Genomic DNA, 26,207 nt, shown 5'->3' on the forward strand with positions numbered 1-26,207 from the left:
TATTCTTAATATTTTATTACTCTTAATTTATTTAAATTATTTTAGACATTTGTCTAGATTTTTTTATTTTTAATTTCTCAGCCTTTGTGGAATTAATAATTTGGATGAATACTTTTTCATTTATTAATAAAATGGTTTTTAGACTTAAACTGTGCTTACTTTTGTGTGTGTGGTTTGTAACACTCATAATGTTATCACAATTTTTAGATTATTTTTATTGTAAATTTGTTTTATTAAATGTATTAAATTATATTGTTGTAAATGTTATTTATTTGATTCATTTAAATGTATTACATTTTATTGTAAATATATTTTATTATAAATTATTATATTAGATATTTTATTTATTTATTTATATTATTTATTTAATTTATTTATTTAATTACATTAAACTTAATTCATTAAATGTTATTGTAACTTATTTTACTGTAAATAATTAGTTTATTGTAAATAACTTTTAATTTTAAATAATTATTTTATTGTAAATAAAGCCGTGCCTCCTCCGCTCGCTGCTGTGTCGTTGCCGTTGCTACCAACAGAGGGCGATGAAGCTCCGGCGCGACGCTTCAGTGCAGCAGAAGACTCGGGGAGCACTTCCGGGTCAGCAAAGCGCCACAGCCGCAGCGGCAGTTGTTCGGGGTTCCGTTAGCACCATGGAGGCAGTGCGCAGCTTGCGGGTGTCGGTGAAATCAGACAGCGGCTCGGACCGCTCAGACTCGGACTCGGACTCCGAGTCGGACAGAGACGCCCGCGAAGCCGAGCCGATGGAGGTGGAGGAGGGAGAGCTGGAGGCCGAGGACATCTCTGTTAACCGCTCCCTGAAGGAGCTACTGCCGGTAAGCCCCGGACTAGGCCCCGGCACACCGGGGACTGGCGTCTCCTCCGCCCGGTAGATTCGCGGCAAGTGTCGTCGTGCGGCTACCTGGCCTCCCGGCTCCTTCCCCGGGGCTGTGGGGCTGGAGCCGCTAGTATAGGGGCAGGTTTGCATTTCCGGCCTGTTCGTGCGTTCGTGTTTGTTTCCGTCACTTGTTGATTTGTTCACGTGCTGTTTGTACGGAGCGGTTGTCCCACCAAACCCCATTTAAATAAGATCAAATCTAAGAGATTTACGGCTAAACAAGGCAGAGAAGGAAAGTCGTTAATTTTTATGAAATATTTTAATACACATGCACAGACTGAACGATTCGGCCTTCTAAGCGTAAACCTGGAGTTTATTATTTTACAGGCATTTCCTTTGTTGTTTCCTCCTCCTGCTGCTGCTGCTGTGCCCAAATCTAAAACTAGGAAGTTTAACGTTTTTACGTGCAGGAGGAGGCAGAACGGGGAAGTTATTATTTTAACACTTACGGAACAATTCCGCCTACTTTTTTTAATCATAGACCTACAGTATTCATGTTTTTCCAGGTATTTCCGCAGCCACAGTATGCAGAGCAGTTTATCAGCTGTGGAAATGAAGGTTTTCTTGGTTCCCTTTCTTACTGTGACAGCTGAATTAAAGTTAAAGCAACTGCTCTTTAGTGTAGCTGCTGCTGTGATGTTTGCAGGCCAAACCTTTTGAATAATGTCAGTGTTTGATTCATTTGCAGCTGCTTTCCTACCAAATGCTGCTGAATCAAACAACAGAAACAGACATGAGGCTCAAAGTGAAAGTGAAACCAGCAGCCCTCCTCTGGCTGAGGTCAGCGTGAACTGTTTATGGTTGTTTTGCAGGACACCAGCCGGCGGTATGAGAACAAGGCGGGAGCCTTCATCACTGGAATTGATGTCAACTCAAAGGTAAGCCGTGTTGCTCGGTCACTCGGCATCAGTGAGGATAAATCCAGTGACTGTGGGAAGTGATCCTGCTGCTGTCGGCCCACAGTTAGTGAATTACATAGAAGAGTTTCTAACAGAGGGCCTGCAGGGTCAGGATGCATGTGTGAGACCTGATTTGGCAGAGGATGTGTGAAAGAGTGATACCTGAGTCAGACGCCCAGGTTTCAGACTGCTCTGAATACGTGAGTTTTTCTTTTTTTTAAATCAGGAGGCGATTGAGAGGAAAGAGAAGCGGGCGCAGCGTTTCCATTTCCGTGGTGAGGAGAGCGTTGGACAGAGGAACGTTTTCCTGGATAAAGATGCCATGAAGAAAGGTAGGAGTCCACGATCGTTCACAGCAGGCAGATCCAGGTTGTCCTGATGGGGAGTTTAACGCGTCTGCTTCTTCCTCCTCTTCTGTGGTGCCCAGCCATCCCCAGGCTGCGTATGGAGGCGATCCACGTGATGGGTGTGGACGACATGAGCACGCAGGATGTCTTTGGATACTTTAAAGAGTATCCTCCGGCTCACATCGAGTGGATCGATGACACTTCCTGTGAGTAGCGCACACAGGCACAAATTTCTCCTCGCCGTCACTTTTCTCCTGCAGAAGAAGAGTTTACCTCCTGGTGTGACTCAGTCCGCAGCGTCCGGTCTGTGAATCTGCTGCACAGGCGGCAGATTTCAAATATAATCAGTTTGTTTTAAATGTGACTGACTTGTGTTGAATGTGTTGTGTTGTTGACTAAAGCAGTGGCTGAAAACTCCTCTCTGCACCTCTGCAAACGCACTCGTGTGCATTCCTCCAAAAACCCAACAGCGTGGAGCGCAACTGTGCGTAGGTCGAATGCTGATTGGTCGACACACCGACAGCAGAATTCACCGGGAGCGGCAGAAACACGAAAGAAACCCATCAAAGAGCAAAAGTCCAGCCTGAGAAGCTCAGATGGCGGCTGCAGTGATGCTTACACTGTTTTTAACACTGGTGTTCACTTCAGCTCCGCCCCCTCCTGACAGCAGACGCTCTCTGCAGGTGGGCGGGCTGCCCGTGATGACACTCTGCTAATGGAGAACCGCAGTCAGCCCATAACACGTTACACGTGAAAGATCCTAGTTTGAGACCAGGAGGAGACACAGACGCAGCCTCGGGGTCACAGGTCATGTACTCCTAATGCTGACCCCAGGCTAACCAGTGAAGGCAGCAGATGACCGGCTCCCGTTTCTGGAAAGTTAAATTCCATTTTTTATGAATTCATTTAAGGCTGATGGGGTGTAATCATCACCTCGCTGGACGTCTGAACTTTGGTGACTTTGACCTCAAGGTCAGGTCAAGTTTACTGAAACTCTTCTGCACATCATAGCTCATAGCCACAGAGGAGGAGGTCATGTAGGGTTTTTTACACCACGCCCTCGGTGTGGGATCGTACAGGCTTCTCATGCTGATCGCTGCGTCTCTGACAGCCGCCATACATTCATGCGTTTTTTATTTTGCAGGTTTCTCTGTGATATTCAGGCCGGGCGCAGTTTGATAGCAGAAGTGTTAAAAGATGTTCCAGCTTATTGTTTCATTTTGGTTTTTATGAGCGTGTGTGCTGGATTTAAGGGTTTCATTTTTATTTTGTTACTCATTACAAATAAGGACAGTTGATGTGTTTAAATATACAGATCATATGATCACAGTTAGATCATAAACGCTGTCCTGATGCAGGTAAGAACACACTGTGATTCAGAGCTTTCACACATTCAGGCTGAGGTTATGTTTGCTTCTGTTTCGGGGGGGATTGTAACACTGATGAGTGTTTGTTGCTGCGTCTGGTTAAGAACTTCCTGATGTGTAACATCTGTCAGCTCAGTGTTGTTTCCATGAAAGCCGATGTGCAGAACGTTAGTCAGAAACTCCCCGTGCTCATGAAGTCCATGTATCTCTCTCACCAGAATAGTGCTGATCACAGGGCGTTCTCAGTGGTTTATATTTATGATCATTTCAGCGTTTTTTTATTCCTGGTTCTTACTCAGCCGTTTGCTTTTGGAATGATGTGATGAATGAAGTCACTGAGGCTCATCTGCACCCATTAGGATCCACTGAGACCTGTAATTAGGGGCACTGACAGCATTTTTATCCCTGTTTGTATCACTTGATGCCCCTCCCACCCCCTGGTGGTCGCTCGGACATGATTGGTGAATAACACAAAGTCTCACTGAGCTTTTTCCCAGGTTATGACCTCAGCTTAGTTTCCTTCATCTGTAAAGCTGAAATTATGATTCAGCCTGAAGATGGTCACGGGCAGCCCGCCTACCTGCAGAGGGCGTCTGCTGCCAGCTGGGGGCGTAGTCAGTAACGTGGTACAGCCGGTCTGTGGGCTCGTCTCTCCGGTGCTGTTGTTGGTCCATCAGCCGTGGAGGAGCGTGAAGTGAAAGCGTCGCTGCAGCCGCGCTCTGAGCTTCTTGCTCGTCGACCAATCAGCGTTGACCGATGGGCGGGTCCTCTGCGTCCAGCGACGTGCAGTTGGGATTTGGACTGCATGGGAGCGATGAAAGCCGGATGCACACGGAGACGTTCACGCAGAACTCTTAAACTGAACTCAGTTGTGATTGGCTGTCAAAGTTGTGGTTGTCATGGAAACCAAAAATATCAAATGTTACTGTTCTGTCCTCAATACATGTCCTGTATATATCTCTGGACAGACAGATAAACTCTTTTCTACTTCAAGACTCTGAAGACATTGTCAGCTTGTCCACAGGTTTATTGAAGACTCAGAAAAGTGTGAAACTAAAACACATGAAAACACAAAACAGTTATATACTAATTTCTCTTAACGTACGTAAGCACAACAGAAATATACACAATTACATGAACCGCATATCTTAACATCACTGTATCTATAACCTCTTCGGTCTAGAAGATATGTTAACTTTATCAACTAACAAGTTTAAACAGTTATCATAGCTTGTTGACACACTGAACAATGTGCTCCGGCGCTAAGCCGTTCCGATCCAATTTCCCGTTACCGTCAACAAAATACACACTCGTTCCAAAAAATACACATCTCAAAATAAAGTTGTCTTAGTGTAAAGCGTACATACCCAAGATGCAATCACCACGCCTAAGATGAAAGGCAGATGTTACGCGATACTCTTACATGTGGTATCACAACTCCATGTTTCTTCCGTAGCCATGCTCTCACCTCCTGAGTTAGGTCACATGACCGGAAGCTCCGTAGCTCTCTTAAAGCGACAGTACAAAACTGAACTCAATACATCATGCACTAACGTATTCCGTTAATCGTGTAACAGAACACTCCCCGCCTGACGTGGTTACACGTCACCCAAACAGTTATCATCTTAACTAATACAAACATCTAAACATCAGGAGGAAAAAGAAGAACTGTCTCTGAAATAGGTCTAAGAAAGAACGCGTTTCCACCAGGTTTCATGGTTTTCACTTCCACCTGACGTACTCTTCCGTCCTTACTTGGAAAAGTCTTGGTTACCAGTCCAAGGGGCCACTCATTTCTCGGTGCTTGCACGTTCTTGAGAAGAACAACACTTCCTTGTGTGATATCCGGATGAGTGGAATGCCACTTCTTGCGAGGCTGTAGAGTTGGTAGGAACTGCTTCCGCCACCTGTCCCAAAAGGTGTTGGACAAGTGTTGCACTTGACGCCACTGACGTTTGTAGAGGTCCGACTCTCCAAATTCCCCTGCAGGAACTGGAACACCGCTAACCTTCTGCGTTAGAAGAGCAGTTGGCGTAAGTATGAACCGATCATCAGGATCTGTTCCCACAGGAATGAGAGGTCTGGAATTTATAATAGCTGCGACCTCCGCCATGAAGGTCACCAACACTTCATGAGTGAGTTTGTCTTTGAGTTGAAAGAACATGGAATCCAGAATCCTTCGAGCAAGACCTATCATCCTTTCCCATGTACCACCAAAATGGGATGCATGTGGTGGATTGAAGGTCCACGAACAACCTTGATTTGACAGGTAAGTCTTCACCTTCGTCCCGTCAATGTTCGAAGGAATCTTCAAGTCTTTACAGGCACGGACGAAGTTTGTGCCGCGGTCAGACCGAATGTGTTTCACAGGTCCCCGCACAGCGAGGAAGCGTCTCAGGGCGTTGATGAAACTAGAGGTGTCCAGAGTCTCGATGACCTCTATGTGAACTGCCCTTACACTCATGCCTGTGAAGATCACCGCCCATCGCTTGCTGCATGAGAGACCTCCCCTAATACGCCGTGAGGCAACGACCCATGGACCAAACACATCCAAACCTACATTTGTAAAAGGAGGGTCTGTTGAAAGACGATCTGATGGCAGACTAGCCATTTTCTGGATGCAAGTTGGAGCTCTTAGTCGTCTACAGGTGACACAAGAGTAGACGATGCTGCTCACTTTCCTTCTCCCGCCAACTATCCAATAGCCAGCTGCGCGGACAGCACCTTCTGTAAACAAACGCCCTTGGTGCTCAGTCTGTTTATGATAGTGTCTGATGAGCAGCGTAGCAACGTGATGTTTGCCAGGTATGATCAACGGATTCCTTTCATTTTGATCAAGGCTTGAATGGTCGAGACGTCCTCCGACTCTCAGAAGACCATGGTCGTCGATATAAGGACTCAGTTTCCTAATAGGATTGCTTTTGTTAATTTCCTCCTGCCTCTGGATGCATTTGATTTCTTGCTCATACTCTTCCTCTTGTGTGGCTCGGATGATGATTGTCAGCGCTTGTTCCGACTCGTCTGCTGTAAACTCTGAGTTGCAGTAATGCCAGCCCTTACAAGAGCTCTTTGCCTTCCCTGCGGTGTTGAAGGCTCTGACTATGTGTACAAGACGAGTAATAGCTCGAGTTACTGCCTTCCAACTGGAGAACTTGGCAAACCTTTGAGACCCAAGTTGGTTGACTGAAGTTGCAGTACTCAGGGTAGACACAAGAGGTCGAATGTCTGGGTCTGAAGTAGGATCAACCAGACCAAAAGCATTTCCAGACTCGTTTGTTTTTCCTGAGGTCAAGAATGGTGGCCCGGTTAACCAGTTTGTGTCCGTCAAACGGCTTGCTGGGACAAAGCGTGTTGCATGGTCTGCCGGGTTTTTGTCCGTGGACACATAACACCACTGGTCTGGCCTGGAAGATCTCCGGATACGAAGTACCCTGTTGCTCACGTAGACGTAGAAACGTCTAGTCTCGTTATGTATATATCCCAAGACTACCTTGCTGTCTGAGTAGTAAGTCACTGCATCAAGCTTTAGGTCCAGTTCTGTTGAGATGAGTTCTGCTAGCTCCACAGCAAGTACTGCTGCACACAGCTCTAACCTAGGGATCGTGTGCTCTGGTCGGGGTGCTAGTTTTGCTTTCCCCATTACAAATCCCACGAAGTTGTTCCCAGCTGAATCTGTGACCTTCAAGTATGCGACTGCTGCGATGGCCTTAATTGAAGCATCACAAAACACACATAACTCTCTTCTCACAGCACCGGAGGTTGATGTTGGGGTGTAGGGCCTCGGAACTGAAAGTTTAGATAGCTCTGTCAAAGAGGCTCTCCATGATGTCCAAACTCCTTCCATCTCTTGAGGCAATGGAGCATCCCAATCCCCGTTCTCCGCTGTAAGCTCCCTGAGGATAGCTTTGCCTTGTATTGTGACTGGCGCTGCGAATCCTAAAGGATCATAGAGGCTGTTGATGGTGGACAAGACACCCCGTCGAGTGTATGGCTTAACCTCCTCTGAGACAGTGAAGAGGAAATAGTCGGTTTGGAGGTCCCACTTGATACCCAGACTGTGTTGTGTCGGTAGCACGTCTGCATCCAGGTTAAGATCTTTAAAGTCGCTTGAATGATCGCTCTGCGGAAAAGCCTCCATGACCTTTCTATTGTTCGCTGCGATCTTGTGGAGTCTCAGGTTTGACTTTGAGAGAGTGTCTCGTGTCCTTCTCAACAAGCTAACAGCCTCCTCAACTGTGGGCAACGACGTCAAGCCATCATCCACATAAAAGTCTCGCATCACAAAGTGCTTGACATCTGGGTCCACATGGAAGTCGCTGAGCTGGACTGACTGGTGCAGGCAATGAATAGCCACAGAGGGTGATGGGCTGTTCCCAAACACGTGTACTCTCATGCGATATTCTACAACGTCTTTGCTAAGATCGTTGCCCTGGAACCAAAGGAACCGCAGGAAGTTCCTGTCTTCTTCCCTTACCAGGAAACAATAGAACATCTGTTCTACGTCTGCTGTGAACGCAATCGCTTCTCTTCTGAAACGAATCAGGACACCAAGCAGTGTGTTGTTCAAGTCAGGTCCCGTTAATAAGGTGTCGTTGAGCGACACACCATCGTATGGGGCGCTTGAATCGAACACCACCCGGATTTTGTCTGGTTTTCTTGGGTGGTAGACGCCAAATATTGGCAGATACCAACGTTCTTCATCCTTGCCGAGAGGAGGAGCTAACTCCGCATGACCATTTTCAAACATCTGCTCCATGAACCTGAGAAAGTGATCCCTCATTTCGGGTTTCCTGTCGAGGTTGCGTTTAAGCGACATAAGACGTTTTAGTGCCTGGGGCCTGTTGCCAGGGAGATGTTGGCGTGGCGATTTAAAGGGCAACGGAGCGATCCAACTACCGTCTGGGTCCCTTGTTAATCCCTCATCCATTATTCTTATGAATGCAATGTCCTGGACTGAGGGAGCCACTTGGTCATCATCCCTGCTGCGCTCAAACACTGTGCGTCCCAGGTGACCTGTGTCACAAGGACTGCTTTCTTCAGGTGATGCTGGCGGATGTTTGAGGACCTGAATGTCACTGTATTTCTCCTTAATGTGGAATACATTAGGACACGGATCAAAGAGGCTAGGACGTTCCAACTCTGTGGTGTGTGTATAGAACGCCCTGACTGTAGGTGGTCTGTGAACTCTTCCAAGACACACATTACCAACAATAACCCACCCAAGATCCAACTTCTGAGCATAGGGTTGGTTGTGCGAGCCATTCACCTGCTTGCGGACCTTATGGACTCTGATAATGTCTCTGCCCAAAAGGAGAATTATTTGAGCCTGTGAGTCAATCTCTGGGATGAGATGGGCTACTGATTTCAGGTGTGGGTGATGAACAGCTGCGCTGGGGGTTGGTATTTCATCCCGGTTGTTAGGAATGTCATTACATTCAATGAGACTTGGTAGTGGGATCCTCACTGTTCCATCTAGTGATTCCACTTCAAAGCCACTGGCCCGTCTTCCCATAGTCTCCTTTTCTCCCGCACATGTCCTCAACACGTAAGGAGCACTTGGGCCTTGGTTGTTAAACAGATCGAAAAACTGAGAGCGAGCCAGCGAGCGGTTGCTCTGTTCATCCAATATTGCATACAGCTTCACTGCCTTTTCTCGCCGGCCGGCGGGGTACACATTCACAAGACAGATCTTAGAGCAAGATCTACCTGATAGATTTTCACCACAAACCTTAGTGCATTTGCTCGTGACTTGCGATTCCGAAAGGTTGTCCTCCTCCCCGCCGTGCTCTTGAGGCGAGGCTTCCTCTCTAGTCCATGGAGCAGGTCCGGGGTGAAGTGCTGAGTTATGCCTGTCACTCTTACATTCTGCACACTGGACTTTAGTTTTACAGTTTCTGGCGATGTGTGTGGATGAAGCGCAGCATTTGAAACAGACGTTCCTCTGTCTCAGAAATGTTTTACGCTCCTCAATGGTCTTTTCTCTGAATCCACGACATTTACTTAAGGGGTGTGGCTTCCTGTGGATAGGACACTGTTTCTCTATGTTTTCAGAGTTTGTTGGAGGCTCACCAGTCTCTGTCGCCGTTTTGAAAGACGTCTCAGTTTTGTGGACGGAGACCTCACTGTATTTGTTTTGTCTCCAGACTGACTTCTCTGGCTTTGGGAGAATGTCTGTGTAAGAGGTGAATTTAAAGCTTGGGTCATTCCTTGTCCTCGCTTCCTGACTGATAAACTCTACAAAGCACACAAAGGGTGGATAAGAAACACGATTTTGCTGCTTGTAACATGCACCAACTGAAGCCCACTTTTCCTGCAGATGAAATGGGAGTTTTTGAACAATCGGGTTGACCCCTCTTGCTGTGTCGAGGAAGGCAAGACCCGGTAAGTCTCCATCTGCTTTAGCTGCCTCGAGTTCCATCAGCAGATCACTTAACCTTGTCAGTTTTGAGTAATCCCGGCTTGTGATTTTAGGGAAGGAGTCAATACGCCTGAACAGGGCGTCCTCTATCGCTTCTGGTGATCCATATATTTGATCGAGTCTGTCCCATGTCATAGCAAGCCCTGCTGCTGGGTGGTTAATATGAATTGCTCTGATCTGCTCCACGTGCTCTGCAGACTCCTTACCAAGCCACCTGAGCAGTAGATCCATTTCCTCACTTGGCGAGAGGGTCAGACCTGCAGTCACGGTGAGAAAGGACCGTTTCCACGCTCTGTAATTCTGTGGCCTATCGTTGAACTGCAATAAGCCTGTAGCCACTAGCTCACGACGCGCTAAGTACCTCACAAAGTCGTTCGTGTTTATGCCACCGTCGTTGATGTCAGGAGATACTGGGTACGATGTCAAACTCGGGCGCTGCATGGGGGAGACAAAATCTCTATCAAACTTGACTTTACGTGATGCCGGGCTGTACTTATCTTCATAAGCGTAGGGCTGCTGTAAAGTAGAGTGAACTGCACCGTTTCGCCCTGGCACGAACGGTTTTGCTTTTGGCTTGAGGTGTGAGGCGCTGAAGCCTGTGCTTGGCTCTGCCTTTACAGGAGAAATGTCCTCGCCTAGCTGTTCAGAATCCTGTGAAAGTTCTGAACCTTTGACTTTAGCCTGGTCGACCACATATTGTCTTGTGCGTTCCGTGGCTTCCAAGGGAGAGGAGTCGAGATTCAGTTTGCAGCTGTGTTTCTCACTTGCTCCATCGACAGCTGCTTCAAGTGCTTCTGCCTCTGCAATGGCTGCAGCAGCTTCTTTTTTATGACTCAGCATTTCTATGCTTGCTTCTAGCTTAGCTTTCTCCAGTTTTAAGCTTACTTCCTCTTCTAGAAAGGTAAGGCGTGTCTTAGCGGCCTCTGCTCTTGCCCTGGCCTTGGCTGCCGCTGAGCCAGTAGAAGATGCTCTGGATACTGATGTTGCAGCTGACACTTGAGAGCGTGTCTTTAATGATGAAGCTTTTTCTGCCATGGCGTAGGTTAGCGTTGTAGCTCCACTTTACTGCTTCCGTGATGACTATTCACATGCCACATGTGACCAGGTAAGTAACACTGCGCTGTCTTGTCCGCTAGAAAGCCTTGGTTTCACTGTTCTGTCCTCAATACATGTCCTGTATATATCTCTGGACAGACAGATAAACTCTTTTCTACTTCAAGACTCTGAAGACGTTGTCAGCTTGTCCACAGGTTTATTGAAGACTCAGAAAAGTGTGAAACTAAAACACATGAAAACACAAAACAGTTATATACTAATTTCTCTTAACGTACGTAAGCACAACAGAAATATACACAATTACATGAACCGCATATCTTAACATCACTGTATCTATAACCTCTTCGGTCTAGAAGATATGTTAACTTTATCAACTAACAAGTTTAAACAGTTATCATAGCTTGTTGACACACTGAACAATGTGCTCCGGCGCTAAGCCGTTCCGATCCAATTTCCCGTTACCGTCAACAAAATACACACTCGTTCCAAAAAATACACATCTCAAAATAAAGTTGTCTTAGTGTAAAGCGTACATACCCAAGATGCAATCACCACGCCTAAGATGAAAGGCAGATGTTACGCGATACTCTTACATGTGGTATCACAACTCCATGTTTCTTCCGTAGCCATGCTCTCACTTCCTGAGTTAGGTCACATGACCGGAAGCTCCGTAGCTCTCTTAAAGCGACAGTACAAAACTGAACTCAATACATCATGCACTAACGTATTCCGTTAATCGTGTAACAGAACAGTTACCAATCTTAGCTGAACTGCCCTGATCAGACATGTTAATCGACACCTGATGGTTTCCTAGGTAACGTGGTTTGGCTGGATGACGACACCTCCATTCGAGCGCTCATCAACACCAGCCGGATGCCCGACTCGGAGGCTGTTACCACGGAGACAGAGAGCGGCAACCCGCCGGGCGAGCAGAGCAAAGGTCAGTCTGAGTGCTGCAGGGGAAAACTGCTGGGAACTGCACGCCATGATGAGTAAACATTACTGTGTCACAGGTCTTCAGGGTCAAGGGTCAGATGATGAAGAGGAAGAGGAAGAAGGCGAGGTGGATGAGGATGAGGAGGAAGCGAAGAAGCGCAGCGAGGAGATCGAGGGGAAAGACAGTGATGGAGAAACGGCGCTGAAGACGAAATCTGAGGGCGGCCAGGTAGGACAGTGCCTAATCAATCAGGGTTATTGATCAGTTCCAGTAAATGATCTGCGAAGTCATCGACTGTGTGCGTCTCAGGTGGACGACCTGTCGAGAGCGGAGATGGCGTCTCTGCTGAGGAACGACCTGCGGCCGGCCATCAAACCCTTCAAAGGAAACAAGCTGTTCCTGCGCTTGGCCACACAAGGTCACACACACACACACGCAGAGATACAGAGACACAGAGACACACACACACAGATACAGACAGACTTGCATCTTCTCATTTCTTGGTGGTTAGGGTTATGAGGACGTGTCGTCTCCCAAGGCTGAAAACCTTCGTGTGTGTGTGTGTGTGTGTGTGTGTGTGTGTATGTGTATATATATATATGTGTATATATATATGTGTATATATGTATATATATGTGTATATATGTATATATATGTGTATATATGTATATATATGTGTATATATGTGTGTATATATGTGTGTATATATGTGTATATATGTGTATATATATGTGTGTATATATGTGTATATATGTGTATATATATGTGTATATATGTGTATATATATGTGTATATATATGGGGTCTCTGATTTTTTTTTAGTGGGCCGCAGCACTTTGGGAACCTCTGGTCTCAAATAATCTCGGGCTTGTTGTAGATCATCGATCTGCCGAAACTTTGTTTTTTCTTTGGTTTTATTAGAAAGGGAATTTGAAAAATGTGAAGTCCTCTGTTCATAAACACGAATAAAGATGAAAAACATTAAACTGAAAGTAAAATAAGGAGCACAGATCTGAACAGGAGGAAACCCAGAGATGGTTTAATGTTGTTTTTCTGTTGTGCAGCGAGGGTGTAAAATCATCCACATCAAATCGCCCTCATTCACTTAAGTTCATGTAACAAAACTGTAACACAAAGTGCTGCTCAGCCGTCACACTGCTTCCTGTATCCTGATGAGGTGTGTTCAGCTGAGTGCACCTCCTACAAGCAGAATATGAACCTTTGGCTGCATCCATCTGAGAGCTCGCTCTGTCTCCACTCTGATGGTTTCCATACAGCGCAGCTTTTTCCACCTGTTGTCCAGCGTGTTGACCTGAAGCATTCGTGTGATTGGTTCACTGATGTCAGTGCTTCTCTGAGCTGCACGGAGACGCAGGCGTGCTGTATCGGCTCATTTTTACGGGCGTCTGAGCTGATTCACATCGTTGGCCTTCATTGTGCTGCAGCTTGTGTTTTCAGGCAGTTGAATAAGTTGTGTTGCCGTGTGTTGCAGACACACAGCGCTCTCTGCATCCGACCTGCATTAAATCTGAAGGATTTCCTCTCTTCCTCCTCACCCTCTGCTGTGCTGACATTTGATTACCGTGGCGTTACACAGCCCAGCCCGGTGCAGGGGACAGCAGTGATTGGCTCATGCAGGCACATGGTCAGACAGTGATTGAGGGAACGCTTCATATGCTTTTGCTTTTTGTTTTACTTGGTGGAGCACGCATGTTGAATCACACTGGTTTAATTGGGGGAAGTCAGAGTCTTGATCAAGATGAAAATATTGCAGTCAGATCAGGACAAACAGCACAATCATTTTTAATATTGCGTTTGATGCCTTTAGCGGTGCATGAATGTTTGAGTTTGTCCCTTTGTCGGTCTGTATTCACAGGCTTGTTGAGATGAAGTGAAACAAGCTGCTTCAATTTAGCAGATATTTAATTAAACACCTTCCCGTCTGAGTACTCGGTCCATAAACTGGAAATTAATTTCACAGTGAACCCTCTGCACAGGTGGAACTGAATTAACAATGGTTTGATGCTTTTATTGCTGCGGAGACACAGACAGGAAATGTTTTTAGATCCAGCTGGAGTCAAACGTCTGTGTGGTGTTTTCTGTCTGTAGATGATAAGAAGGAGCCGGGCGCCGCTCGCCGCAGCAGGTACTACATGAAGTACGGGAACCCGAACTACGGCGGCATGAAGGGAATCCTCAGCAACTCGTGGTGAGACTCGTAGTTCAAAGGTTGTTTATCTGCTCGTTTTTTCACTGGGTCCATCAAATACAGCAGAATCCAAAACCACATTTCATATTATGGGATGTTTAATAAACTTCGTACACTTTGGCTGTATTTATGTAAAGTGGAGAGTAAACAACATGGAGGGTTTCAGGCTGCTAATGCTATGGTAATATATGCTAATGATATGCAGCCTGATTGGCTTAGCCTAATCAGGTGATCATACTGTGCTGTGTGATTGGCTATACCTACTTGATCATTATTGACTGAAATGGAGAAAGTGGGGATTCCTCATATCTATCAGCTGACTTCGGTCCCTGAACAGCTGGCAGCAGCTGGCGGTGAGAAACCTCCAGTAAAGAGTCAGTCTGTTTATAGAAACATCAGTTCTGGGCTGCGGCCTGACTGATTAGCCTGTGATGCTGACTTCTGATTGGCTGAGCATCGTCTAACCTGTTAGTCTGGGATGACTCATGGCTATAAATAGTACAGACTGTGACTCATCATTGAGCAGTATTAAAGCCATACCTACTGCTCAGCAATATTGCTCAAATGTAAGTAACATGGTTGCCTTATGATTATGTTATACATAATGCATTGATATCAGCAGATTATGTAGTAATATTCCTGCACACACGAGTGTAATAGAATGTGAATACCTTGTAAGTATACATTATGTCTGGCTTATTGTTATAGATTATATAAATAGACATTATAAACTAAAAGGATTTGGATAAAAATTAGGGCAGAATAGTTTTGCAGAAGTTAAAAAGACGTCTGCTGAAGTGTTTCTGTTATGAAATGGGGCTGTAATATTATCCTGATAAACTAATTAGGGGTGGGACTTTAACACAATTAATTACAGGGAAAATAACAAATTAAAATTTTTAATGCATTTTAATCGCACTTTGTACCGTGGAACTTTTCTCAGTGCACGAGTTCCAGGCATACAGATTATATCGACGCACAATGTCCAAATTCAGGGGCCACATTGTTCGAAGGACCCGGCCCACATAGACCGCAAAGGGAGGAAGTGAGCAGCTAGCCTTCATATCAGCTGCCCTCACCTCTGCGTAGCTCATGTCGCCTAGCAACCATGAGTGTGAAGCACAGCTGTGTAAAAACAGCTGGTTAAACGGAGAACGAACTTTTTCTCCTTTTTGTGGTTTAATTTTAATTCTTTTATTCAAAATAAGCTGTTAAAACAAGCATAACACATTTCAGCATCAAGGAATACAGCTGAGCTAATGATTAATTTCCAACTATATTAAGTGAGACATTAATGTTGAATAAAACTATCCAGTTATGATGCTTAACTTTAATTCCAGGAGTTTGCTTATCACAGGAGCACTTCCACCTTTCATTAGTCTGTGTAGTAGACTGGTGGGAAAATGAACAACATTTTGAAGTTTAAGCTTATGTATATTGATTTATTCATCAACTAAACTTAAATTAATATTTATCATGTTAAATACTGAAATGCGATTAAAATGTGATTAATTTCGATTAATTAATTACAAAGCTTCTAATTAATTCGATTAATTTTTTTAAATCGAGTCCCACCCCTAATCCTAATATTATTTTCATTAATCATGGGAGGATATCCCCATTGGTGATGAGTCCTGTTAGTGTTTAATAAAGATTATCTGTCCAGGAAGAGGAGGTATCACAACCGTCGGATCCAACGAGATGTCATCAAGAGCAAGAAGCCTCTGATTGGAGACAGCATGGGCCACACACCTCCGTACACACACCGACACTCCGGTGAGATCCCGCCTCCATACGCACACCGAGTCATTCACACCAACATGTCGATGAAACCATGCCGGCGGAGCAGTATACGTCCTGAAACCCAAACGATCGCTCCACAAATCAGATCCAGTCATAATGTGGTTCAAGGGTTTTTCTTTCATCTCTTCTTTACATTTATTTAATTTTCCTTTATCAGCCATTATTAACTGCAGACAGCTGTATGTGCCAGTAATATCAGCTGTGTAGACCTCACCCTGAAAGCAGGGACTCGGTTTTTCCTCGCTGTGCAGATGCCTGAAATCTGTAGCGAACACTTCCCTCCCACCCTGACCCGAGCCTGTGAACTGTTGGGACAGACTCAGAGGTTTCCTTACTGAGATCCTCTTGTGCTCGTTTTTGATGGAGATGATGATGTCACTGATGCCCCGCAGATACTCTACAGCTCTCTTAGCACAGAGTATGAAAATGGGCGTAGCTACTGTGATGTCACCAGTAGTGGGGCCCACACTGTGTAGCCCGCGGTGGGCCCGTGTCGCTTCGTCCTCTGAGCTGCAGCGTTGGGTCGGTGTTTCAGGAATACGAGTTCACGGTGGAGTTAAAGTGTGATTCGTGGATCCATGTGGGGGACCGACCCGGAGAAATCAGTTTAACTTGGTCAGAGATCGCACATTAAAATCTGGAGGGAAAAAGAAACTCTGATGTCCCGCCCATGCACACAGCAGTTTTTACCTGATGATCGATTTCCTGTTTGGCTCGTTAGATAAATGAGGCTTTTTTGGGTGATATTAGCTTCACTGCTAATGTTGTAATGACTTCACTTTCAGCTGACCTCGTCAACCTGCCTGAGGAGCCGATCAAGGAGGAAGAGGAGGAAGAGGAGGAGGAAGATGAAGGTGATGAGGACATGGACTCTGATGACAGGGTGGTGGAGTACAGGGAGAGGGGCGGCAGCTCGCGCTCGCTGGGGGCGGGTCTCCGCAGCCGGGGGGACCGCTCTCCGTCTCCGTGGTCCGAGTCGGACGAGATGGACTACGACCTGGAGCTGAAGATGATCTCCACGCCGTCACCGAAGAAGAGCAAGAAGATGACGATGTATGCCGACGAGCTGGAGTCTCACCTGAAGAGCATCCGGTCAGAACCGCTCACGCTCATCTGTCCCTCACTGTTTCATCTGTGTGTGTGTGTGTGTGTGTGTGTGTGTGTGTGTGTGTGTGTGTGTGTGTGTGTGTGTGTGTGTGTTTGTGTGTGTGTGTGTGTGTGTGTCCACTGCAGAACAGCAGGGAGGTGCTCCACCCTGTGGTGATGGTCAGCAGTTACAAGAGGATTATTGACTGATTCGAACTCTCACTGAAGTTGAGCGCCAAAATAAGAGGACAGAAATCCGCTAATCATGTTTGCAGAGCTTTTACTTTGAAAAACAAGAGCACAGAAAGCTTGTTTTCCTGCTTCCTTTTAAAACTAGCTTCAGATACCAGATCGTTGTTTTTAAGGGGGCGACTCCCGAGTTAAACTTTTCATAACTTTGAGGTGAGCAATTGAAGCGACTGCCAATGAAAAAGCAGGACACCGCTGACCACTCTTCCAGTGACCGCACTGGATTCACGAGCAAACTTCTTCCTGTGTGGACGTGTCTTTAACCCTCATTCCTCAGGAAGAAGTTCTTATCAGGGTGGAAGAAGCTTTAATCTGAATAATAATTTGATTAGAATAATTAAAGATTCCCACACTAAACTCTTTAAACCCGAGTTGAACCTGCAGGAATCAGCAGAATGTAGCTCAGGATTCAACCAAATTCTGATGAAATCTGTACCGTGTGAATTATAACCAGCTTCCATCCACTACAGTTATAAGCATTAGCCACAAACTGTATATAAAAGATGGATGTTACTCATTGGTTTCCTGGCTCCACATTTTGAAGCCGAAGCAAAGCTGCTGCAGCCTGCTGGACGGTGAGTCTGAGGTTCTAGAAAGTGGTTAAAGTGCAAAACAATGCAGGAGCACCATTTATAAATAAGAATGAAAGAAACTCATTTATTGTTGCTGTTGGAATCATAACTGTAACTGATTTGAAACAGTGATTAGCTGCACAGCCTTACCTCACAGTTTGAGGTCAGTTTCTTCATCGCTCTCATCTACATAAAGGTCCGTTTTTAGTTTCCGTGCTCGCACAAACATCTGGCTGCAAATACTTCAGGTTTTCACTCCGTTTATTTCGCATCCTTCAGGAACAGGATCGGAACGTCGGGATCATCACAGAGCAGGACCAAATCCTCGTCACCCACCGAGGTGACGGACGTGCGGCAGCTGCTGGAGGAGAAGAGGCAGGGGCACTCTCAGCACAGACAGCCCCCTCCGGTGGTCAGCAGCGGGAAGACAGGTGAGCTTTTTAAATCCAGATGTTTGTTCTGCTGCTGCGAGGAAGGCCTCTGACTCTCTGCCGCTCTCCGCAGACGTACGGCAGCGACTCGGGAAAAGACGCTACTCTCCAGACAGACGCCGCTCCCCCTCGCCGCTGTCCCCGAGAGACACGCCTCCAGCCAGAGACGTGCATCGCAGGCTGGGCGTGGCCAGTCAAGACAGCAGAAGCCACTCATCCAAAGACAGAAAAACGGGTATGCAGGAGACTTGAACCTCTTTCTTCTTTTTTCTGAACAGAAGGTCAAATCTTTCCCTCCCTCTCGTCTGCAGGTGGGCTGTGGAGCAGGCTCGGCTCTGGCGACACTGACGGCAGCGCCAGGCGTCACGACAGATCGAGCGGCCGCTCAGCTGGGCTGTTCTCCTCGTCTTCTTCAGGCCGGGACGGCAGGAGCGGCAGTAGAAGCGAGAGGAGACGAGAAGATGGAAAGGAGGACGAGGAGGAAGAAGATGGCCGCGGGGATGAGGAAGACGACTCGACGCTGCAGAGGATGTGGGGCGCCATGATCAAACAGAAACAGGAGCGTCTTACCCACAAGATGAAGAAGAGTCGGCTGGACAACCTGCCGTCGCTGCAGATCGAGATCAGCCGCGACAGCAGCGACGACTCCGACGCCTGAACCAACACAGGAGGAAGAGGAGGAGGGGCGTTTCCTCTGATGGACTTTAAATCTGCAGTAAAATAAACTAAAGACACAAAGCAGCACCAACAGCAGACCTGAGGCGAGTGCAGGACTTGATTCATATCGTGTTTGAGGAGCAGATGGAGGCAGGGATGGTCGGAGACTGTTACACCTCGCAACTTAAACAGGAAACGGGGCCGGCGATGAGCTGCTGCTTACAATATATTCATAAAATTTCAACAGAAATACAGAATTTGACACTATCCTCTATATGTCATTTATGTCCCTCTGAAGCCCCGCCCCCATGCTCCCTCTGAGCTCCGCCCACCTTTACTCTCACCCTCATATTTCTCCTGCAGTTTGGAGTGAGACGCCACTAAAAACAATAACTAGAATATTAAAGCTAAAAGTTACCACGATGGAGTCTTGAGTGTAATGACCTCACTTCCTGTCTGATGGCAGGTAATGCAGTAAAAATTTCCTCAGTGCAGCGTCCATTTGAACCCATATTGATTCATTTGGGTGTGTTTGCTCAGGGGGTGTGGCCTGTTTCCACCTGCAGCAGGTGACACACGGATCCTCGTGTCCATGGTGACCGATCCACCGTGAGTTTCCTCTGTATTTCAGAGGAATTCCTGCGCAGTTCGATGCTAATGAGAAACTGAAGGGAGACACTTTTGTTCCCGGGACCTCCTCCTCACCTGCTGCTCTCCTATCGTCATTCCATGAAAACTATCTTCACAGCCGAGTCCGGCCCGTCCTCCGAGAATCAAACCTTCACTGCCGCGCCGCTCGCCACCATTCCTCAGCTTTTCTCCGTCTGGCTGCGGTGCGATCTGATCCAGTTCAGAACTTTATTTCCAAAGCAATTGTTTTTCCAGATTACCTCTCCGGTTCAGAGCGAGAACCCAGGAGGGTCAGTGAGAGTATCCTGAGCTGACTCCGCCTCCGGCGTCCAGCGTGTTCATGTCGTTCCTCTTAAAGCTGCGGGACTGATGCGACAGACTCGAGAAGCTGAAAGAGGGACCGAATCTGTGAGGATCATTTTCTGATGGTTGTGAGACTTTTTTTTTTTTTTTTTAATCACTTTCTCTGCTGTTATGGATGAACAGGTGTGTGTGGACTTGAGCTCAGTGTTTCTGTGGGTCACATGATATGTTGTTTTTAAATGGAATCTTTGGGGTCCACACACAGGTGACATCAGACTGCTGCTCCTCAGTTGATCATTATTAAATACTGGCTGATGTTTTATTCAACACGTGTCTGAGTCCTCTTCCTGTAACTGTGACTAGCACACCTCAGAAATTTAAGAGAAACACTACCTGTCCAAATACCAGTGATGTCAGTAACGCGCTACTTAGTAACACGTTACTCTGACTACTTTTTCTCGGTAACGAGTAATCTAACGTGTTACTATTTGCAGTCCGGTAATCAGATTAAAGTTACTTATCCAAGTCACTGTGCGTTACTATTTTTGTCATTTTCCTCAGTACAAAGATATATTTTTGCTTTCTTCTTGTGTCTCGGGGAGTGACGTCTGGCAGATGCAACAGTTAAGTCTTGTTTCCAGCATGAGGACAACAACAGCACAGCGACACAAACATAAACAATGGAGGGAGGAGAGAGATGCGCGTTTTCTAGCTGAAATACAGACACTATAGTGAGTCTGTGTCAGCTAAAGATGACAACATCAAGGTTAGTTGTGCACTCTGTGCTGGCGACAAAGTGCTATCTAGCTTCAAAAACACTACGTCAAATATGAAGAAACATCTGGAGTCACGGCGCAGTCAAACTTACAGAGCGAGTCGTAACAGGTGGAGCGAAGCAGAGCTGCGGCTAATGCAGGAGCCCCCCAGCACCCAAACAACAAAAGCTGGACTTCAGTACAAACCAGTAAGTGGGGGGGGGGGAGCTGAAGAAGTTGAAAAGTCCTCTACTATAGTATGTAGTAGAGGGTGGTGTTGTGCCAAAAAGTGATCTTCTGCCAAACAGCAATTTTCAGTATTTGCCAAAAATTTTATTCCCTGTATTTAAATGGCTGTAAATGACTTGTTGACCTATAATCTGTGAAACGTGTCAAACAAATCTCTCATGAATGATATCAGGTCATTTTGACTGAGAAACAGCGTTTCTATCACAAGGTAGAAGCTGCACTCAGTTTTTGACAAAGTGACTTTTATATATTTGGTTTTTTTTTTTCAAGGTAAAAACTGACATTAAAAATGTCTTTTTAAACAGAAATCTGGCTCAGAAGGCTGCAGAAATCACAACAAATATAACATCACAGATCTATAAAGATATTTGAAGTGGCCAAAAAGCTCAGGATTGATTATAATGTAGGTACAATAACACAGACTCCTAAAGATTGTTGAAAAACAGGTTATTTCTGCATTTTATATATAAGCCCTTCATAAATCATGCTGACTGCACTCTGTTTACCAATATAAGCAAAGACATTACACATAAAAACACAGAAACATCAGGATCACTTTATGACAGACGATCACTTTTTGGCACAAGACCGGCCGCTGTTGAAAGTAATAAAGTAACTTGTAATCTAACTTAGTTACTTCTAAAATTAAGTAATCAGTAAAGTAACTAAGTTACTTTTTAAAAGAGTAATCAGTAGTCGGACTACTTTTTTGAGGTAACTATACCATGACTGCCAAATACCTGGAGAACACAGGTGTGTCGAGGGCTTTTTAGGTGGGGTGCACCAAGAACCAATGAGGCAGTCTGAGAAAAGATACTCATCCTAAACCAAACAGGTGAGCACTGATTTCACTGAGAGCAGACCTCCTGCCTCCACAGATCTGGACTGGTTCTTGTAAAGCACTCGAAGCACTTTATAAAACATGCCTCATTCACACACAAAAAGCACTTCTTTCTTTCTTTCTATCTAACATTCATGCTCCAACAGTTGCATCAGAGAGCAACTTTGGGTTCGGTATGTTGCCCAAGGATACTTTGACATGCAGACTGGAGCGGCCAGGAATCAAACCACTAACCTTCCAATTGGTAGGTTACCTCCTGAGCTCCAGCCACCCTCTATATATATTAGACAGACAGATGTAGCCACCATATTTGAATGAGAGGGTGGAGGTATCAGTTAACACACGGATACCTGCTAATCATTAACATCCAATTAAAATCCTGAAATTTCACTTACCTTACTTTACTGGAGCTTCACCTTCTTGAACAGCAGCCATTTTATTGGTCAGAAAACTGCATTAAAAAGGCTCCAGCAGCACAAACAGGGTCCAGAGGTTTAGTTCAGGGACTCCAGTTAGCTGAGGTGAAGCCTACCAGACAGCTAGCAGCTACAGCCGCCTGTGTCGCCATCTGCCTGTCAAAGAGGCCACGCCCCTAATCATGCAAACTTTGCACTTAACATGTCCACTTCAAAAACACAGCTTGAACACAACAATGTGGTTTTATAGTAGAAAACTTCAGTGTTTTGCAAACTCTAATTCTGTCCAACAGAATTCTGTTACCAGGAATAACACAACAATACATGAGAGAGAGGCAAACTCACAGCTGATGTCAGTTTAATATCATCATCATGCGTAAGTCCCCGTACAATGTTTTAATGGATGAAGGTTATCATTGTTAACTATAACCCTATACCACCCAACATGTCATAATCGGCTCAGTGTACTTCAAAAGTGCCGCCGTTCGCGGAGTTACGGCAACAATTACCGTAATAACACCACAGTAATCCCCTATGTTGGCTGTGAAGTGCAGTTTCTCAGCCTTCAACTGTTTGAATGTTTCCGATAGGACAGTCTCGTTATTACGGTAATTCAAAGTTCCTTTGATCAGCCGCCTCAGGCTCTGTGCTAACCAGCTGTTCGGCTGGTAGCGGCAGTATAGTTATAATAAGTATGCTGTGTTTCAGATGCTCTCATGTTGCAAAACTACCGCTGAGAACTGTCGGTCTGAGCATTCAACCGGTGCTTTGCGTGCCTCCAGTTTCTTGCTGTGGGGTTTTAAAATGATTGTGGTGAAGGAGCCGCTCTCATACCTCCGCTAGTGACGACACTCCCTGGCCAATCAGTGGCATGCTGTACTCCGCGTCACATTGTATCGCCTCGGATCGCTTAGAACCTCGGGTGAGTTAGTACGGGAAAAAGGAGTCGACCCGCGGAGAGTCGTTCAGTTTGGAAACGCGGCTCAATTCTCTTGTCTCTGTGTACAATGCAGTTCACTACCTGCTGCTATCTAGTCTAGTGATATGGAAGAGTAATACATGATTATGCTCCAGTCACTACTACAGCACAGACACTCGTGGCATATTATGTGAAACTGGATAATTTCCCACGGCACACCTGACGACCTCCCACGGCACACTGGTTGAAAACACTGCTTTAAGGAGTTAATAATATTGTCTCTGAATATGAACCAGGGTTTCTGCTCAGCTGTCTCGTGTTCAGATTTAACCACAGAAGAAGTAGAAACAGTAATCACACAGTTTGGCTTTTATTGGAAGCTCAGTGTGTGCAACCACATCAGAGCAATAACTAATGTTTTCATCCAGATGGCTGCGGAGACATCAGCACTACTCTGATAACTGTTGGTCGGTCACTTCATTGAGGTGCTTTAACTGTAACTGTTGGAGCGTTCACTCCGTCTGGGTCTGCAGCCTCATCTTTGGGTGGACTGTGTTCAGGTGCTGACCTGCCCCAAAGACTGTGGGAGGAGGCTGGGGTGGATGGTGGGCAAAAATGTGAAAAATGCAATCCCAGAAAGTTGATTCTGTTCATGTGGACGCAGAGTTTCACCATCCAGGTGACGTCAGCCTCAGCTGCAGGTTTTCACAGCCTTATAAACACATTTGCATGACGACTGAAACTCCTCTGACTAACAATGAGCTCAGTTTCACAATCGTTAATATGCAAATTGTCATCAGCATTGATCAATGAGTCCCATTCACAGAGAGTTGGGGAATAGCAGCAATCACAGCACTAAGATGATGAAAGATCGACCCTCAGGCCTCCTCGGGTCAGAGATGGTTGGTCCCTTTTCATAAAAACGGCCTCGTTGATCACCAGCATTCCTCCTGTCCAGGATGTGCACGTCCTCATCACTGAAGGAGCAGCCGCTGGCCTGCAGGTGGAAATAGACTGCAGAGTTCTGGCCTGATGAGGCAGCTCTTCTGTATTTGTACCATCTTCTTAGCCGGAGCGTCTTTGGTTTCACTGATGTATAATTCACAGGAAGCCTCCTGGCGCTTCATCACATACACTAGGTTACTCATCAAGACGTGTTGAGCCATAGTTCAGCTTTCTGGAGGTTTTCTTTGGACATTGGCTGCCTTTCAGTCCAGTCCTTGTACCTGACCATCAGAGGACGCTACTTAACTCTGACTGATGAATCATTCAAGCATAAAAAAAAGCTCCAAACTCAAAGGATGAACCAGTGTTGTGTCTACACACAGAAACACATCATCTGGTCCCATTTTTGTATCAATGAAAATGCCAAAAATAACTCAGTGTGACAGCATCAAGTAGGATTTTGGCACCAACACAGCGATTCCCAGAGAGCTGCTAGCTGAAAGCTTGGCATCTGTCAGCACGATGTGCAGCGAGCGCTTAATGATTTTAGGAAACTGGACACATGGAGGTCAAAGAAGAAATGTGAGGCCTAAAAACCTCAACAGCAGATGAACAGCATGTGAAAGTCACATCCATAAGAAACAGGAACAAATCCATCAGAGACCTGAGAGATGATCCAGACCTTCAGCTGATCCATCTGCTGCTCACTGAAGCCTCAAACAGTCTCAGTGGAAGGACGGCTGTCAGGAAGATGTTCTTAACCCTTTGATTTCCCACACTTCATATATGAAGCCCATCCTGCACCTCAGTGAGGTTAAGAAGCAAGTGGCCATGAAGAAATGGCCTAATGTTGCATAAAGTTCAAATGTGTATGTTCTAATCCTCTAAAATGCATGTTCCTTTCAGCATATATGTGCTTTTCTTGTACATCTCTATCACTTACAGGCAAATATGGAAACTTCATTGATCTTAATTTTCTACATGAAAATGAAACATTTTGAAATATGTCACAAAAGTAATTAAGTCTTGTGTTGTCCTCCAATAACACAGTAATGTTGAAAATTTGAATTTCAGAGTATTTAAATGAGTGCCCTATAAAGGGTTAAGGAAGGGAAACGGGGAGAAAGGCTGAGGTGTGCCACGTCGCACAAGAACTGGACCGAAAATCATGATGGAGCCAAATTTGAAATTTTTGGTTCAAATCATCTTCAATATGTGTGGAGGAGGTCAGGAGAGGTCAAACTGTGAAACACGGTGGAGGCGCTGTTTGGGCTCCATTTCAGCCGGTGGTGTTGGAGATCTGATCAAAAATGATTAAGAATGCAGAAAGGTGCCATCAGATTTTGATCCACCATGCAGCACCACCTGGAAAGCCTCTGATTGGCAGCAGCTTCATTTTTCAATGGAATGATCCCATACCTGGGTAGAAAAACACACAATAACACTATCAGTCATTGATTGGCCTCCTCAGAGCCCGGACCTCAGTGTTATTGAAGCAATGTGGGATCATCCTGACAGAGAACAGAACCAAAGGCAGAAACAGCCAAAGAAGAGCTTTGAATGTCCTTCAGGAAGCCTGGAGAACTATTCCTGAAGACTGCTTAAAGAAATGACAGGGAGCTGCCTCAGAGAGTTCAGACTGATGAAGGATAAAGGCAGTCACCTGACTTTCAAGCTCATTAGAACTGTACAGACCCTGTTTTTGCTTTATTTTTGTACAAATTATTAAGAAATGAGGTGTGGCTCAAGACTTTTGCACAGTACTGTACTAGAAAGAGACATTTTAATCATAATGTCAAATTAAAATGTAAGAGTTTAATAAAATTCAGAGGAGGACTTTGTTTCACATTTTATAGAAATAAATGTTGGCCTGTTAGATGATGTAGCGAGCTGCGGTTTGTTATGTTGGTATAATTATGTATTTTTACCTGTTATCGAGTCGTGTGATATCAGCGCTGGTAACGCAGTTCAGCAGCTGTGGCGCACGCAGCAGCCGCCATGCTGCGGCCTGCTGTTGAGTAAGCGCTGTTGTAATCATTTTTCGTTATGTAATCGTAGCTGACAGTGCTCCACTCTGATTGGCTCCTGTGTGTGGCCGTTATTCTGTCTAACTAATCACAAAGAAAACCCCTGTTGAGGCGGGCTGAAACCAGCCAATGGGACTGCCCTGACGTCACGGCAGCTATAAATTCCTCCACGTGACGTAGGCTGCCTTCAGTTA

The 26,207-nt window shown here is 45.6% G+C and overlaps 1 protein-coding gene across 1 annotated transcript; it reads left to right on the forward strand.

The window, feature by feature from the left end:
* Window positions 1–588: 588 nt before the first annotated feature.
* On the forward strand, window positions 589–20,188 carry ncbp3 (nuclear cap binding subunit 3). Its single transcript, XM_030746176.1, has 13 exons — window positions 589–836; window positions 1,711–1,776; window positions 2,024–2,129; window positions 2,225–2,350; window positions 11,800–11,925; window positions 11,999–12,150; window positions 12,232–12,340; window positions 14,031–14,130; window positions 15,797–15,906; window positions 16,719–17,025; window positions 18,120–18,271; window positions 18,345–18,506; window positions 18,583–20,188. Exons 1-13 carry the CDS (start codon window positions 654–656, stop codon window positions 18,927–18,929), a joined length of 2,046 nt encoding a protein of 681 aa, XP_030602036.1. The 5' UTR covers window positions 589–653; the 3' UTR covers window positions 18,930–20,188.
* Window positions 20,189–26,207: the final 6,019 nt, after the last annotated feature.

This window comes from Archocentrus centrarchus, chromosome 14 (genome assembly GCF_007364275.1).
Source record: "Archocentrus centrarchus isolate MPI-CPG fArcCen1 chromosome 14, fArcCen1, whole genome shotgun sequence".
In the NCBI taxonomy this organism is placed as follows: domain Eukaryota; kingdom Metazoa; phylum Chordata; class Actinopteri; order Cichliformes; family Cichlidae; genus Archocentrus; species Archocentrus centrarchus.

What these genes read in the sequence shown, in the direction of transcription:
- ncbp3 (XM_030746176.1), top strand. Translation starts at nt 654, where the DNA reads ATGGAGGCAGTGCGCAGCTTGCGGGTGTCGGTGAAATCAGACAGCGGC. An exon ending in GTGGATCGATGACACTTCCT is followed by an intron (nt 2,351 to 11,799) that starts GTGAGTAGCGCA and finishes ATGGTTTCCTAG; the next exon opens with GTAACGTGGTTTGGCTGGAT. An exon ending in GCCGGGCGAGCAGAGCAAAG is followed by an intron (nt 11,926 to 11,998) that starts GTCAGTCTGAGT and finishes ACTGTGTCACAG; the next exon opens with GTCTTCAGGGTCAAGGGTCA.